This window comes from Lissotriton vulgaris, chromosome 11, assembly GCF_964263255.1.
Source record: "Lissotriton vulgaris chromosome 11, aLisVul1.2, whole genome shotgun sequence".
NCBI classification, from domain to species: domain Eukaryota; kingdom Metazoa; phylum Chordata; class Amphibia; order Caudata; family Salamandridae; genus Lissotriton; species Lissotriton vulgaris.
In genome coordinates, this window is record NC_141699.1 from 218664057 (window position 1) to 218682628 (window position 18572).

General features: G+C 44.0%; 1 protein-coding gene across 1 annotated transcript in view; it reads left to right on the forward strand.

Annotated features, from left to right (window-relative positions):
- The first annotated feature begins 1038 nt into the window (after positions 1-1038).
- CRYBB3 (crystallin beta B3) overlaps positions 1039-18572 on the forward strand; it is a 96133-nt gene continuing 78599 nt past the window's right edge. Inside the window, exons 1-2 of the mRNA XM_086944726.1 lie at positions 1039-1055; positions 6008-6087. Of these exons, the coding sequence (XP_086800852.1) occupies positions 6013-6087 (75 nt within the window). The 5' untranslated portion in view covers positions 1039-1055; positions 6008-6012. The remainder of the gene's footprint in view (positions 1056-6007; positions 6088-18572) is intronic.

Consider the following 18572-nt stretch of genomic DNA (forward strand, 5'->3'; position numbering starts at 1 on the left):
TCGTGCTTTGCATGGCCCCTATGCCAGCTTGCCTAATTTGGTGACGATTGCAACACTAGTAACATTAATAGCTCGGGATGATTTTCATTGAACAGAAGTAGCTCATATTTTAGAAAAGGTAGGAGAGCCTTGCTGCTGTGTGAAGTAGGTGCACACTCCGTCAACTACTTAAAAAAAAGTACGAGTTCTCCTTTAGGACCTGCAAGCCTGGTCAAGGTCGTATTTGGCTGTGGTGCCTGCTGTCCTCACGCTAGTTTTCCACTCGCATAAAATAGTGTGGAAAGAAGTGATGCTTGTATAGCGCCTATTGCCTTTTCTCCTCTAAGCACTTCTTTTAAAATGTGACAGTTTCTCAATTAAGTTCTACAAGATAGGTGGAAGAGTGAAATGCTGCGTCAACCAAGGTATGATTCGATTCTGCAGCTCCCAGATCATGCAGAGAGAGCTGAAGGTCTGGTCAGATCATAGAGGTGACCACAGGGGGCACAGTCGATAGTGCCGTGAAGAGCCACCCGGGTGAGGTAGGCGCTAGCAGAAGGCCCAGTTGGTACCAGCAGTGGTATCCTTTGACTATTCTACCCCCCTCACACTGTGTGTGAATTAGACACGCCCCAGGACTCTGGACCCTGTGTTGCTAGCAGCCTGTCTACAACAGACGAAAAAGGCCGCCAAATGCACTGTGGAAGTGAGCATTCTCCCTGTCTGCTGCTGTCTTTGGGCCGGAGTTAAATCTAATGCATCACAAAATGCTGATATTAGGGTTTGACGGTAAATCTGGCAAGGGACAATGGCGGGCAGCATTGTGAACCTGCTGATCTAAAGTCAAAAGCTAATCTGCATTGAATCGGCTGGCAGATTGGAAGGCCCGTCGGAGCAGCGCTGCCATAGTGTGTGCCCAGCCTGAGCTATTGATGCGGACACTGATGGGCGCGATTCAATAGCCAGAGCTGCTGCCTCAGCACCCGAATAATCTGCTGCCCTTTTCAGAGCCCTCTCATAAATACCGACGGCCTGTGTTGTGGCCACTGGCACTCCTGAAACACTCATTGGACGAGGTAGTGTGGCGTCTCGCGGCTGTGCTGGACGAGGGGGGGTTGGGCTTGTTTTTCTCATCGGTTGCGTGGCGGTGGTGGGTGTGGCAGGGGATGGGAGACTGTTGCCTTCGTGCTTTTGATTTGTAACGATGCTCGTGGTGATCTGCTTTTACACGGCATGCAGCTCATGTGTATTTTCAGCACAGGTCCTGTAAGGGGCGGTGGCACTGCAGTCTTTTTATATTGTTGGTTTTTGCTTTCTCTGTGAATATACTTTTCACAGCAACGTGGTTTTCTCACTTTAATTCCAAAATATCCTTATTAATGTTTTAGTTGATGTGTTTTCTAAGTTAATTTGAACTTGGTGTTAACTTTATGATGCATCAAGATTTGAAATGTTGTGTTCAAGGTTGACTTTACAATGTTGTTTAAAGCAAGCCTAGCTTGTAGGAAAGTACATATAGCAAGGTGCACATAAACAGTATCTGAAAACATGTTTTGATTTGTGGCTGTCAATTTAGAAACCCAAGCAGCACATTCCCTCTGAAAGGAAGGTAAACTACAGATTAAAGGAGTGGCAAGAAAGGTGTTAAGCTATTAAATGTATCTTATTTTATATTATATTATGGATCTTGTAATGTAGTACTGCAATCTGTGTCATGTATGGGATATAAGACTTATGTAATTGGCATACTGAGGCTTCGAGATGACAACCCCAGTATTGAGGGCACATATAGAATTTTACCTAAAGTTGGCTCTTAGAAGCCACCGATAGTAGGTTAAGAAGTTAGCAGGTATCCAGTGTGGCAGATGGAGAGCTGCAGCGCTGTTTCTAGTATTCATGAGAGGAGACCCTGTGAATGAAACACAAACAGACCCGGAGCATAAGGAGCGCAGGCTGTTCTATGACCTCGCATACGCTAGACACACAGCTCTGTCTTCATAGCTTTCGGTTCTCTGAGGCAAGTGTTCACCTCCACTGTTGACAGTGTCAGCTCATGAGAAATGTACAGAAGATTCGGTTGTTGAAGTTACTTTTGTAATCAACTAATCGATTGCCTATCTCCGCTTATGTGTAAGAGTACTCCAGATTCCTACACTGGCGCTACTTTTGTAATCAACTAATCGATTGCCTATCTCCGCTTATGTGTAAGAGTACTCCAGATTCCTATACTTGTGCTACTTTTGTAATCAACTAATCGATTGCCTATCTCCGCTTATGTGTAAGAGTACTCCAGATTCCTGCACTGGCGCTACTTTTGTAATCAACTAATCGATTGCCAATCTCCGCTTATGTGTAAGAGTACTTCAGATTCCTACACTGGTGCTACTTTTGTAATCAACTAATCGATTGCCAATCTCCGCTTATGTGTAAGAGTACTCCAGATTCCTAGATTGGCGCTACTTTTGTAATCAACTAATCAATTTCCAATCTCCGCTTATGTGTAAGAGTACTCCAGATTCCTACACTGGCGCTACTTTTGTAATCAACCAATCGATTGCCTATCTCCGCTTATGTGTAAGAGTACTCCAGATTCCTACACTGGCGCTACTTTTGTAATCAACTAATCGATTGCCTATCTCCGCTTATGTGTAAGAGTACTCCAGATTCCTACACTGGCGCTACTTTTGTAATCAACTAATCGATTGCCTATCTCCGCTTATGTGTAAGAGTACTTCAGATTCCTACACTGGTGCTACTTTTGTAATCAACTAATCAATTGCCTATCTCCGCTTATGTGTAAGAGTACTCCAGATTCCTACACTGGCGCTACTTTTGTAATCAACTAATCGATTGCCTATCTCCGCTTATGTGTAAGAGTACTCCAGATTCCTACACTGGCGCTACTTTTGTAATCAACTAATCGATTGCCTATCTCCGCTTATGTGTAAGAGTACTCCAGATTCCTACATTAGCTCTACTTTTGTAATCAGCTAATCGATTGCCTATCTCCGCTTATGTGTAAGAGTACTGCAGATTCCTACACTGGCACTACTTTTGTAATCAACTAATCGATTGCCTATCTCCGCTTATGTGTAAGAGTACTCCAGATTCCTACACTGGCGCTACTTTTGTAATCAACTAATCGATTGCCTATCTCCGCTTATGTGTAAGAGTACTCCAGATTCCTACACTGGTGCTACTTTTGTAATCAACTAATCGATTGCCAATCTCCGCTTATGTGTAAGAGTACTTCAGATTCCTACACTGGTGCTACTTTTGTAATCAACTAATCGATTGCCAATCTCCGCTTATGTGTAAGAGTACTCCAGATTCCTAGATTGGCGCTACTTTTGTAATCAACTAATCAATTTCCAATCTCCGCTTATGTGTAAGAGTACTCCAGATTCCTACACTGGCGCTACTTTTGTAATCAACCAATCGATTGCCTATCTCTGCTTATGTGTAAGAGTACTCCAGATTCCTACACTGGCGCTACTTTTGTAATCAACTAATCGATTGCCTATCTCCGCTTATGTGTAAGAGTACTCCAGATTCCTACACTGGCGCTACTTTTGTAATCAACTAATCGATTGCCTATCTCCGCTTATGTGTAAGAGTACTTCAGATTCCTACACTGGTGCTACTTTTGTAATCAACTAATCAATTGCCTATCTCCGCTTATGTGTAAGAGTACTCCAGATTCCTACACTGGCGCTACTTTTGTAATCAACTAATCGATTGCCTATCTCCGCTTATGTGTAAGAGTACTCCAGATTCCTACACTGGCGCTACTTTTGTAATCAGCTAATCAAATGACAATGTTAACTCATGGAAGATGCATTGCAGAGTTTGTCATTGGAGTTAGTTTTGTAATGAACACATCAATTGGCACTGTCAGCGCATGGAAGAGGCGCTGACGATTCTGTAGTTGCAGTTACATTTGTAATCAGCTAATCGATTGGCAATAATATTTCAGGGAATAGCTAACAGACTTTGAGGCTGGAGTGATTTTTGTAAACAAATCTTCGAAGGACCGTTTCAGCTCATGGAAGACGTTATAGTTACTGTTGTTCGGGAGGCTTCGACCTTGGAATATAATTGTTGCGGCCCCTGTTGGTTTTGCTTTGTTAATCTTATGCAACGGTTCGTGTTGTAGAAAACTTGGAATCTTTTATTTCCAAAACCCGCCGATCACAAGAGGATATTTGCACCCTAAGCTTACCCTGGAATCAGTGAAGTGCCTAAATTCTCGGGTTGGTCCGTTCATGGACACGCTCTGGGTCAGAGGCTCACTGTAGGCGTTTAGAGAGGTTAAAGACAGGAATGTAAAAGAGGTGGAAACAGAGACACACCTTTGATCTTCAAAGCAGCCGAAACTTGGAACTCACTCCCCCTAGAACTGCGCAGCATCCATGACCCCGCCATGTTCAAGTAAAGACTTAAAACCCTGCTATTTACCCAATGATAATGTCCCCTGTTCCATACTGTTTCCCCTACTGGCTTTTCGTGCTGGGACACTCCTGAGTAGCCGTGCGCGCTAGAAATCACTGAAACATAACATAACATTTCTGGAGGAGATATCAAATATGGAAGAAATTAGCCTCCAGCATAGGGGTGATATGGTGGCAGAATTTCCACCCGTGGATCCTCCACCAAGCTTAGACTTTCCTCGAGATGTTAGAGGGTTTTTCTTCCCTGCCATTCTCTAGAGCAGGCCATAGTTTTGAACTCTTGTTCTGTTAGGTAGCATGCATTGTAAGGCCAGTTTCTGAGCTCATGCATTAGAGAATTTGCAATGAGAACATAAATATTTTTGTTTTTCAAATTAAATGACTGGTATGTCACACAATTATGTGTAGGCACAGGGGATAGATCTGTATGTTGACGATCTGCTTAAATATTTGTATTACCTTATATTCATTTAAAAGAAAATCTAAAACATTTGTTAATAACATGAGATTTTTTCTTAGATGCATTTCATTATGCCGGCAATCATTAATGGTCAACTGACAGTGTAGCTGTACGTATAGCTTCCTCTCCAACCGGGACCGGTGTTAAAAACATATTGGGTATTTTTAATGCTCTTTGATCTTAAGCTTCAATTGTTCAGCAGAGGGACATAGTGAATCTTCAGGAGGCCTTCCCTGAAATACATCTAACGGAGGATCCCCGTTATACCCAGGTGCACCTTCATAAAGTAACAGGATCAGCACAGGATGGCTTTTACATTTTTTTTCTTAATGCAGCCACCTTCCAAATATGGCATGTGGCTGAGAAGGCACCCCTAGACAATGAGCCCAGTTAGGTACTCATGCTTAACCTCCCTCCATCCCCCTGCCAGCACATCTATATCCACCCCACGCAGCATGAGCGAGGTGGCCCGTGTTACACCCGTAACTCATCAGGAGTAAGCAAACTTGTAACACCAAGGATTTTATATTTTTTGTGATGTGATGTAATCCAGTTTATTCTGGGACAAAGTTTCTCCATCTTGGCAGCCACTGACCTGAGGCCCTCTTAGAACTGCAGTGAATGATGTCCACCTTGCACTGTTAATTCCACTCTTAACTGGGTCTGGCCTAAGTGAATGGGCAGAGTAGATCCCGTTTCCACTGGATTACAGATCACAGTGACTGGGTTCCCAATGCTTCCCTTCACCTGCAGCTGCTTCCAGCGATAGCGATCCCCACTGGCTTCCTGCAAAAACTGCAACATTGCTTCTTAAGGGGGAGGGACTTTCATGAAAAAAGTACGTTAAGTACTTTGTTCAGTGTTCTGAACTTGTGTGATGCTTAGAGCCCTACAAAAATGGAATTTCAAACTCGTCTTTCTGTATTTTTGATTCCTTTATATCTGTTCTGCGATGTTTACTACGCATTGATGAAAAAATCCGATGAAGTCCGGCAGTGCGGATCAGTTGGAATAATGTACCTACAAAATATTACAACCACTATTGACGTAATCAAGGCGGGCCGAGTGCTCGGAGAAGGAATGGTACTTGCTGGTCTAACATTCCTCTGTTTTTCAGGTAAAATGACCGAACAACAGACCGCCCCTGAGCAGATGGCAGCAGGAAAAAGCCACGGAGGAATAGGTGGAAATTACAAGGTACTGTGCACACAACAACACAGAGTGGCAAAGTGGCAAATAAACCGATTTTTAGTATCCAGCAAGCGACGTAAACATGTTATTGTGGTTGTGCGTGCAGTGCATATTTGAGAATCTACAGTAAAATGTATGGGGGCTGTGTGATTACTAAATAGATGGCTTCAGTTCCATTTAATATTTCGAGTTCCCATCTGCTGGCAGTGACGTGGACAGCCCAAGATGTGTGTTTTCATGCTCGCGGGTCTTTTGTGCTCTACGGAGCGCATCATCTGAAAATGACGACCAAAGGGGAGAAGTGTACATCGCCATATGCTCCCCTTCAGAGTTCACTTGACAATGTATCTCTTGCAAACACGGAGATGACAAAAGGCATACTCTGACCGGACAAATGTGCAGTCAAAACAATGGAAACCCCTGGCTATCGCTGGCGGCCCTGGCACTGAACAACCCTGCCTTGTCTCTGTCCATAAAAAACGGGCTGGGTTTGTGTCCTGTTGCATCACTCTGCTTTGTGCGTGGATGTATAAAATGGTGGCTAGTGTGCAGGTCGGGGATTGCCATATGCACAGTGAGTGGATATTGTCCTTCCATGTTTTTTACCTGGTGAGTTAAAAAGGTCGACCAAGGTCATCAGCACTTATTAAATGCATTAAAACATTTTTTCAGCATGCCAAATGCTGCTCCACTTTCACAACTCCCACAGAAGGGGAGCCTGATTGCTTGCCTGAACTTTAAGGGATTTATTTATTTTATATTTTTGTTTTTTTGTTATAGCACAAATGCTACTCACGTACAGAGTGTCCATTGTTAGGACAATGCGTGTAAATGTGGTGATGACAAGCTCAGCTATGATCCAGTAGTTAATGAGAGAGGACAGAAGCATTTTTCGTTTTTTTCTTCCAATCAAGCTGATGTTCCGTGAGTCTGAGATGAAGAGGAGGATTGTTCCATGCTGTTGATCAGACCTGCGAGAGGGTCGCGATCAGGGTCTCGTAGTAGCCTGACATTCAACAGCAGGCATGCTATGGAGGACCGTGTTCTCCTAGAGGGATTGCGATGCATACCAAGCTGTGAGTGAATGATGGATCGCCATGATCTACGAAGGATGGGTCATGTGTGCATCAATCAATCAGGGAGATTATAAGCGCGCTTCTCACCCGTGAGGGTCTCAAGGAGCTGGGGGAGGGGGGATACAGGTCTGGTCAGCCGAAGAGCCAGGTCTTGAGGGCCTTCCTGAAGATGTGCAGAGTGGGGGCATGCCTGATGGTGCATAGCACCTTGAAGCTGATAGCTTTGTGACTGGAACCCAATGTGAGGTCAGACGATGAGATGGGATGCGAGTCCTTCTGCTTGGGCCAAGAAAGAGCCTGGTGGCAGTGTTTTGAATAATCTTAACCCTCTGGAGAATTTATCGGGGCATTTCTCATAACAGAGAGTTCCAGTAGTCCGGATTAACCATGGTCGTCAACTGGGTCAATCTTTTCTATAGAAGAAGGTAAGAGAGGAACAATCTTTCTCGACACTTTCAATAAAAGAAGGCATGGAGAGGTAATTTTATTTACATGCTCCTGGAAGCAGAAGTCAGTGTCCCATAAAATGCCAAGATTGGAAGCCCTACTAATAGGGGTCTGAAGAGATCCAGGGTCACAGAGCTACCATGTCTCTGGAAAGAAGGCTGGATTGTTGCCTAAAAATAAATTCTGTGGTTTATTGGAGTTTATTCTGGGGCAAAGTTCATCCATCTCAGGAAGCCCCTGATCTAAGGCTTTCTTACAACTGGAGCTGATGCTGTGCGCATTTACTGTTAATTAAACTCTTAACTGGATATGTCCAGGTAAACCTCACCATCAGCTGACAGGTAAAATTGTGTGGTGATACCGGGGTCGACCTTAACAATACTGGGTTGGTACCACCCCATTTGCATTTGAGGTCGGAATGAGGGATAACTTGCAGGGCCTAGAAAGCTGTTTACCAGGGTTTTCAAAAATGCCATGCCATTCCTTATCCACTCACATTTCCACCTCCTTTTGGCAGGTAGAAATGTGAGTGAACACAGGCGAGGCTACGCGGTGAAATCCACACTCGGTCAAACTTGGAATATTGAGGTTGGATAATTCCACATAAAAGCTGCGGTGTCACAATTTCACATATTTCGTTTTGCGAGCCTAAGTGTTTGCTTGAAACTACTCCCACAAACGCCCGGTAAACAGAGGTTACACCACAAAGGTCTGGAGCTGCGCCACGCGGTCCAGCGCCCGTGGAAGGTGCGCGCTGCTGAGAAACAAAGCCCTGGCAGCCGAGAGCCGTGGGATCGGCAGGAAGTCACACGTGGGAGCTCCGTTCCTGGGGTTTATTTAACAGCAGAGAGGCCGGCAGGCATTGTTTAGCGCGGAAACTTGATTGCATCTCTATTGTTGTCAGGTTTCCTAGATATGTCGAGAGCTTATATGGAACCAGAGTTTATGCTGAGCGCGCCGTGCCGTGCAGCAAGCGCTCTATTGCATTTCTACAGCATATACAATAATAATTAGCCAATGGAGGTGGGGCAGTGAGCCAGGAAAGTAGCTTGCATGCCTTGGGACCTGGATCTAGCAAGGAAAAGGTCTTTTTTGACTGCAGTTGTGGAGATAAAATAAAACTATTATCAGGCTTCAATGTGCCCCTCCGGTCCACACTGCCAGTCACTGCACCTGCCTGACCACTCTGCTTTTATCTTCCTGTGCAATATGACAGATCCATAATATGCTCAGACGTTTCTGTTTTTTTTTTTTTTGATACGGTGACAAATGCTCTATGTCTCTGTAAAGGAACATATATTGTATTCGTAATGTGCATGTTCAGGTACCATTTACTATTTATATGTCCGATTCGCGATGTTCCTCTATTTTCTCTGTACTGCCCATTTGCACATAAGTTACTTGTTGTGAAGCGCTCTGATACCCTCGGGTCCAGCTAGCGCTATACAAAACTCCTGAAATAAAATAAATAAAATAAAATTACCTGCTGCACCAATGCCAGTTATTCCACAGCAGTGAGCTGGTGTCAAACTGTTAGTCTGACGTCCGGAGTTCGAACCCAGGCAAGGCCGTTGCAGGCTTCGTCTTCATGGGGACGATACATTGGTTACTACTAACGTATGCTATTTATAGTGCTTAGAAACATCAGTCTGAGGTAAACTTACACTTTTGTAGGAGTTTACTACTTTTAGGGTTTCACAAACTATGTGCATAGTTTTAAGACTCCGCACTCCCTATACTTATTTTTGACATGACATAAGCAGAATAGATTACAACACTTATACACGTGGAGAACTTCCTAAACTTATCTGTCGGGGCTAGGGCTCGAGTCGGGGTACCACGTGGGTGGATGGCGTCTCCCCACTTATTTTAGTGGATTTTTACCGGGTGGACGCTGTCTCCCCTTCCTCACTGTTCTTTCCTGGAAGAAGAGCTGGATGCCTGAGGCTCCGGAGCACTTCCGGGACAACCTGTGAGATGGAGATACACCAACAAATGCGACCATGCCACAGTTGGTGAGATCACGACCTGTAATTATATAAGAGTTGTAAGGCTGCGCGTGCTAATTGTGGTTTAAAAGCCACAGCAATTTTGAACCCATAGGATAGAGCAGAGAGGTGCCTTTCGCTGTTGAAATGCGTGAAGCTAAGAAGTTACAAAGGGCAGCCGGGCTGGCACGTGTGACAGAGGGTCAAAGTGAAGGACTCCCGATAATGAAAGGGGACTACCTTTCGTGATGTCACTTCCTGTCGTGACGTCACTTCCGGTGACCACCTAACTTGGAGCTTCCCCCCACTTCTTTTTTTAGGACTTGTGCCCTGGTCGGGGCGGAGAACTCCACACGCATACGTATAGGGAGTCGTAAAACTCTGCAGGTAGTTTGTGAATTGCATTTGGTAGAAAGTATACTGCAAAGTGCAGTTTGTGGATCTAGTTCACAGATTCTAAACACTATGTAAAACAAGTTACTATCACTTTGATATGATTGACTATCATAGAGAGCTTTTATTGTTCACATCACTTTTTGAATCGGACTCACTGCAATGACGCAGCGACAGTTGATAACAAAGCTCGTTACCTGTTTCTTCATCATAACGGCCTTCCAGGCCAATCTAATAGGGCTCTGTATGAGCCTGTCAGTGCAGCACTGCCTGTCTGCTTTGATGGAAAGCAGAAAGTAGAGCTGCAGGAGGGGGAAGGAAAGCAGGGATGGGGGTGGGGTCTGGGTAAGGATCGAAGGTAAGGTATTTATTTTTCACATTTGGGTCAGGGAGGAGAGGGCATGTAAAGTGTAGCACCCCGCACAATCCTTTGCCTTTGTGCAGCAGTTGTACATTTGCAGCATAGTAGCAACAAGAAGCAGGCAGCCTTCCTCCCCCTCCTAAGTCAATCACAACTCTGCAATTGCAGTGTTGTGATTGGTTGGGACGCTTACCAACCAGGCGCCTATGGGGAGGCCATTTTCTCCATGTAGGCTGAATACATAGAGAAAAGGCAGAGTGCGGATGACTGGTTTGGTCGGCCCCCAGAGGGCCGACCAAACTGTCTCAGCAGTGGGCACTCCACTCCTCCCCTGCCTAGAGCAGACGCGCCTACCCGCCCACCCTCCCGCCCCCAACCAAACCCTTCATCTTTCTCGAAGTGTGAGAAGCAGAAACATAAAATGGTAGTTTTACCATTTTATGTTTCTGCTTCTTGCACTGCGAGAAAGCAGTGGGGCGATGCTCCTCGGCCCCTGTTGAAAAGAAGTGAAATATAGAGAGATACAGAGCAATAGGTAGCGAGCAAACAACTCTGCTACTTGAGCAATGGGTAATGGCCACAGGCAGGATCCTCAAATTCCTCAAATTTGACCACCTGGCTATTGATCCTTTATATAAGTAGTTCACGTCCTGCCATGATCAGAATTTTTATAAGATGTTATGTCCACGGACTTCCACTTTCATAGAGTGTGGTGTTTCACAACAACAAAAGATGTTGTGAAGCATCACCTTGAGTATTGTGTCTCTCCAACTGTTGACTTTTCTGCTTCTGTCTTCCAGAGTTCTAAGTGCAGGATGTACAGTCCTGACCCATGTGTGGCACATGGACGAATTGGTCCAGCTGGTCCTCCACTGTCTCCAGTTGGTTGTCAGTCCATCACATCTGTACCGTAGTAATATCAAAGAGTATGAATTTTATTTCCAATGCTGTGGTTGCTGAACTGTCTTGTACTGTCACTATCAATGAGTTAGTAGAGTTGAGGTTCATCATGAGATGAATATCCTCATGAGAGTTTCTGCCATCATTCTAGAAGAGGCAGGTAGTGACTGATTCCTTTTGAAGCAGAACTTCAATGAAGAGAGATTTACTTAAAAGCTTCTACTGAGGCATGAGGCAGAGATAATAACAGGGGAGCGTGCTTGAAAGTTTCCTTTTTTTGTATACAAGGTATATAAAGGTGTTTCCTCTCTAAGTATAGAGAACCAAAGCAGCCGTGCTCAAGGAAGATCAGTCCTGTTGGACATGAAAACATTAGCCACATCAAAAGGAGGAATCAGAAAGAGTACAGGTTACCTACCTATGCCTGGCTGCAGGGCCGGACTGGGAACCAAAACCGGCCCTGGCAAAGTGCTTGGCCGTCCCCCCCCCCCCCCCCCCCCCCCCACCACTGGGGGGGATTGGAGTTTCCCCCGACCGCTTTGCTAGGGCCGGCTTTCGGCCGATTTCGTTGCAGGGCCGATTTTGCAGCTATGCTGCAGAAACGACCCTGTCACAAAATCGGCCTCCAGGGGCTCAAAACCGGCCCCCACCCTTGCGGCGCACCGGGGGATTGCCCGGTGCCCGCTATGGCCAGTCCGGGCCTGCCTGGCTGCCATGATATACCTGTAGTGCAGCAACTTTGCACAACCTAATGCAGCCAGGACATCATTAGACTCGAGACAAAGTGCAAAAAAGGGAAAACAAGGCAACAGGCCTTCTCCATCTATTGTCCCAAGATCTGGATAGATCTGCCCATATCCATCAGCACTAACCCCGCCCTGCTCCAATTTAGGAAAGCGCTTAAGAACACTGCATCTTAAGGATAAAACAATCTACTTTCGTTCTTTGAAACCAGCTACCCCTCCAATATGTTGACTGAATCTTTGCCTCAGATAGTGTTGGCTTTCGGCTAGTTTCCCACAATACTGATGATTCATACATAGAAACAATATGGCCACCAAGTGACCAGTGCTCAATGCTTTTCCTCATATCTGTACTGAGGGTAAGGTACATGCCACCCTCAAGACTCCCCAAAGAAGAACCAGCTGCAGCTGAAGATCAGTCTAAGCTGGGGGGAGACCTCACTCTCCCAAAGCTAATCAGCACTAGAGGGCAACAGGAACTACACGGGCCTCCAGTATTGCACAAAAGCAACCATCATCTTTTAGCAAACACCATCTCTATGTGGCAGTTCACAGTTGTCTTCATCTCTGACAGACTAGACGCCCCACTAAGCGGAGGGCTGTGTGGGTCCATGCATGCAACCCTGACATGTGTGACATAGTCTTCTTCAACTGTAAACAGGCATAGATACTGTTCCATTCACCTTCATGGGAACTCTGGCCACCGCACATTGACTGAAGTGCATGAGGATAAAAATGAGCCGGTGGCCCACAGCATAAGCAAGTGTTGGCCATCTTCACGATAGCCAAGGTACACACCTCCCAAAGCTTGTTTAGCCCACAAGTGCTTACAAGCAGACACAGGTACTAGAGGAATATTATTTGGTGGGATCAGCATGGGGTTAAGTGCTTAAGTTAATGTTATGTAAGGTCCTTTCATACCCAAAAACCTAAAAATAACCAGAAATATTATGCATGTGTACCCACCTTACCTACAAAATGGGTACTGAATATTTTAATATGTATTTTTGTTGTTCGACAGCCAATCGTAAGCTTTTCTTGCTGATTTTTGGAATACTCTAGAAAAAAAATCAGATTTTACTAGATTCATCTCTTTTTATTACTATTGAGGATCATATCTCCCATTAATATTTAATTATGGAAATAATAGATTTACACATTCTTCCTCCCTGCTCAAATCTTACTCCTTACTCCTGAGTGATGCCTTCAGTGCTGAATAAGTAGGGTGGAATTTTCCTTCTTTTTTTCCCTTCTTTTTGTTTACCAGATGACAAATATGTTACACATGATGAAATCCATTCCAAAACATACTCCTAATACATGGGTGTGATAGGAGAGCCTTCCCACGCCATTTCCCTCACTTCCTATGATCGGTTTTAGTACAAAACTCACATGTGCAGAATGGATGGGAGAAAGCATTGGGATGGATGTGAATAGTGCGAACCCTACATTTACGACTACGAGCATCCCACCATATCTATATATTACTCAGAGTGTAAATGAATTTTGCTGTCAGATAAGTACACAAATCCAGATTCTTTGAATTAGGTTTTTAAATTTGTGACTACAATTTCAACTTTTTCCACATTTGAGAATCATTGAGGGGAACATATGATTTTGTAAATTGCACCCCAGAATACCTGTACTTGATACTGCTCAACCTTTTAATTGGAATACCAGCATTAGCAAAGAGAGGAATCTGAGGAGGGTACCTTGATGCTCTGGGATATAAAGTTGAGCCTTAATGCAAAGTAAATACAGAATATCCGTTGCAAAGACTATTGCTACATTGGCATTTGGTGTAGATTTTCTATTATTTAGTCCCATGGGGCTAATATTTTTGTGAGCATTATTTGGGATTCAATATGTATATCAGACGATATTTAGGCAACAATATTCTTCTACCATACCCAGTGTCCTTGTTTGCAACTCCATGGCTCACAAGTTTCTACAGTGGTTAGCGTTAGCTTACCGTGAAACTCAAGTGTAATCAACATATGGTATCGAGCATATTTTTTATTGGACAAGAAAGTCCACAATTACTGAAGATCGGTTGCGATCACATTGGAATTCAGTATGGCATGTGAAACATTGCAATGTGTTTCAGAATACAAAGCCATTGTTTACATGCCCTACACGTTTCATCATTTTGAGTGTACTTGGTATTCCTTTATAAATGAAGCATTGATTGACAACTTCAAAATATATTCATGCTGTGCTCGGCACCCAGTAGTCTGTCTTGTACTGTAGGAAGCATGCAATGCTGATCCTTTTTGTCTCTTCTCTGAACTTGGAAAGGCAAATGATAAACCATGGGTCTAGCATTGATATCAACATTAGGGGTGAGGATTTCTGCATTTAGCACTGATTGAGTCAATTAGTTGCATAAAATAAGTATCTGTGAATTGCCTGTTCTAGATAGAGTTTGGATGCCTCTGGGATTATGAGTTGGGATGCCTCTGGGATTATGAGTTGGGATGTCTCTGGGAGCCTCTGTAGTCTCTCTAATGCACCTTTTCTTGCTCTGACCTATTGAGGATCTGGTTCGACCATGAGCTTCTTAGTTAAACTCAAACTAGAAGCTCTACATCCCAGAAAAAGGAACAAGAGGGGGACAGTTCACTGATCAGTGAGAACATTCTATATGCCTTCTAATCGTAAAAGAACGAATTAGGAAAATCTAATATCGCAGTGGCAACTCTTGACAACTCTTGGAAATGTACCCCAATACATATTTTTTTTTTACTTTGAAGACTGTTTCAGGCTTCTTCAGAGTGAGGGGCCCTCAAGTGGCCCAACCATAAATCTGAAGAACAACCTTTACCCGGGGGACCTCTGAAGCCTGGGTAAGAGATCATTAGGTGGTGGGAGAAAAAAAAAAAAGGTTCAGGTCAAGTCACTTTTGGAGTTCAGCACCAACTATGACCAGTCTAGTACCAGTGACACCAAATGGGCATGACCCTAACCACGTGTGAGAGCTCAGTGTGTTCTTCACACAACCACAAAGTGGAATAGACACCCTGGAGTGGAAAGCCCCATTTATGGACAAAATCATTGTAAGGAAACAGGAGTGGGGAAGGGAGCGACGCAACGAGTAGACAATGCAGTTAGCCCTCTACAAGGTTTCATCTCTGGAGAGGCCACATCCAAAACAACGTTAATAGGCATACTAGCGAATAAACTTTGCATAACAGATGTGGATCTGTAAAAGCAACCCAAAGAAACAATCCTCCTGTATATGCCACCAATTCATTTGCAAAAACACCAAATCCACTTATAATTTAAATTGAAAAGTTCTCTGAGACACAAAATGGCCCCTGCCTGACTTGCCAGAAGCTAACAACCAAAAAAGATTATGACCTCAGAAAATGGAACATATTTTTACCCAGTATTGGTCACATGACATATAAGAGTTTTAATGGGATGTGTAGTTTTGTTCAGGGCTGTGATGTTAAAAGCTGTTATATGCTGCTGAGGATGACCGATTATTAAAAAACATTGGAAATTCACTTGCCCTGTTGCTAATAGATTTTATTTAATCTAGATCCTAGCATTGTGTTTCTTACAAATATAACACTGACATGGCAAGAATTCTTAGAACTAATTAGTAGAAAACTCACATGTGCAGAATGGATGGGAGAAAGCATTGGGATGGATGAGAATAGTGCGAACCCTACATTTACGACTGCGAGCATCCCACCATATCTATAGATTCACTACGAGTGTAAATGAATTTTACTGTCAGATAAGTACACAAATCCAGATTCTTTGAATTAGGTTTTTTAATTTGTGACCACAATTTCAACTTTTTCCACATTTGAGAATCATTGAGGTGAACATATGATTTTGTAAATTGCACCCCAGAATACCTGTACTTGATACTGCTCAACCTTTGAATTGGAATACCAGCATTAGCAAAGAGAGGAATCTGAGGAGGGTACCTTGATGCTCTGGGATATAAAGTTGAGTCTAAATGCAAAGTAAATACAGAATATCCGTAGCAAAGACTATTGCTACATTGGCATTTGGTGTAGATTTTCTATTATTTAGTCCGATGGGGCGAATATTTTTGTGAGCATATTTGGGATTCAACATGTATATCAGACGATATTTAGGCAACAATATTCTTCTACCATACCCAGTTTCCTTGAGAGCAACTCCATGGCTCACAAGTTTCTACAGTGGTTAGCGTTAGCTTACTGTGAAACTCAAGTGTAATCATTATATGGTATCGAGCATATTTTTTATTGGATAAGAAAGTCCACAATTACTGAAGATCGGTTGCGATCACATTGGAATTCAGTATGGCATGTGAAACATTGCAATGTGTTGCAGAATACAAAGCCATTGTTTACACGCCCTAAAGGTGTCTGCTGTTTTATTTCATGGTTTAATTTAACTGGTAGTTTTATTTCTGCTAGACATGTACTATTTTTTGATACACAAGATTTTATTGTTGTTTTCAAAACGGGTACAACTGTAACTTTCGCACACACATTTGAGTACAGATTTTCACATGGGTTTGTATCCAGCCACATTTGTGAATTCAAACTGGCCCATGTAACTCCCTCCATATGCCCCAAATGTTGCCATGTTTGCAGGTGCAGTCCCTCGCCTCGTAAATGGGTACCTCCATTTTGGCACACCAACTCATCGCTGTACACCGGCCCCCGATTTCTGGGGGGGTGTTGGAGTACCAGTTCTGTGCAATGTCCCTCTTTGAAGAAATGGTTTCCACCACTAGCAATGCCTGCTTCCCCCTGCTCCCACCAACATCCTCCAGTATTCCCAAGAGAGCAACTCGGGCTGAGGATGGACATGCACATTTTAATATCAGCATTCCAAATGGCACATTCAGATTCAATAGATACTGGCTAATTGTAATTTACACTAGAAGTCACTTTTCTGCAATGATTTTCCTTCCAGTCTTTCATCGTTTAAATGGGCAATTGTGAATGCAAATACTCCAATGTTAATACCAAGAAGGTATTTTTTGTGCTTTTGTTTGCATACATTAAACGTATTGTGGTAAAGTGTAGTGTAATCAGCGGTTGTTAATTTGATTTCATTTTAATGCCTCTTCAGTTTGTTTAAAGACTACTATTTAGTGGGTTGTGTGAACTGGCAGTGCCAAATAATGTTTCTAAAGTTATTACAATTGATCACTGAAAGATTGCGCAATTGATGTTCCTTACCACCTAAGCAAGTCCCAGTTTACCCAACTGGAAAACGTGTGATCAACCCTAAGGGCCATGAGTTAGACTTCTTCCCCTGATGAAAACAAAAATGTCTGGGGCCATTTTCTATACATGTAACCTTTGTGTGTACAAGGAAAAAAACTGGACTTATTGCAGTACTGGCATACATTGGAAAAAAATATCCAACTCTGTATCAGGGCTCCTAAACGTTAGGCGCCCCACTGCTTGCCGCAAATTGTCAGAACCCCTTTCAGAGGGCCATGGGGCACGCAGGTGTTACTGGGCCGAACCATGTTGGTTGAAGCCTTCTACATCTGATGTCCTGGGGTCAGGCCTACTAAGAATCCTGCACATCTGGGCCAAGTACCCCTACTGCACTTGACTCTACGTGGTAGCTGTGGATAAGCAGTCAAAGCCTACCTCAGGGGAGTGGAGCAAGGGGGAGTATAGCTGCAGGCTAGTGAGACCGACTCCTAACTCATTGAGTCCACAGCAATGTCAATAAATCAATGTCCAGCCAAATACTTATTTTCAGATTGACATTTTATTTATAAGTACACGCATTCCAAGAAGTATTATGACATTCATAAGCAACACCATAGTTCCCTTGAAATCGAGGCTATGGTGTTTCACAGGCAAATCCCTATTCCACCCACTCCTTGTAAGGTTGTTGGGGTTATTCCTCATTCACTGGTAGCCACCTCCAAGAAATGCTCACTAGGAGGCTTTACTCAAGAGTCCACTCCGGCTCTTAGAAAGTAGTCAAAAGTGTGTTTGGTGCCACGGCATCTTTAGCAGTGAGTCCTCTAGGACCCGGTAGGTCTGTCACAAGTTTTACCCATTCCATCACTTAGCAGCAGCCCGACTACGACCACTAGCAATGCTGCAGTCTGGCTCGGTTGAGTCAGTCTGCCCGCAGGGGCGCTGCAGCACCTGGCAGGTGCAGCCCCCTCAGCATCGATTGAAGGTGCTCCGGTGCTTCCTCCTGCATGGTAAGTTCAGTGCTTCCATACAGGAGAGAGTGGTTGATCTTGCCACTCCCGATCTGGTCCCAGATGTACTGACTCGCTCACGGTATCCTCCTAAATCAACGTGCCAAGTTGAAGGCAATCCTTGATACTTAGTTCGACCCACGGATCACAGCGTTCAGTTCTTGGGCGGCGACCCAAACTTCACAGCTTGCTTGGTACCAGCAGCCCCAGCTGAAATATCCGGTTGCCACAGCACCTTGAAACAAGGCACCAGTGTTCACTGCAGAACAGTCTATACCTCTGCTGCCACTAAGGCTCCACACAGGCCGTGAGTCATGACGGCAGCAGTAACTTTCACATTGGCCCCTACTGGCATACGGGGTCACTGCAACAATGCATTATGGGCTTGACTGT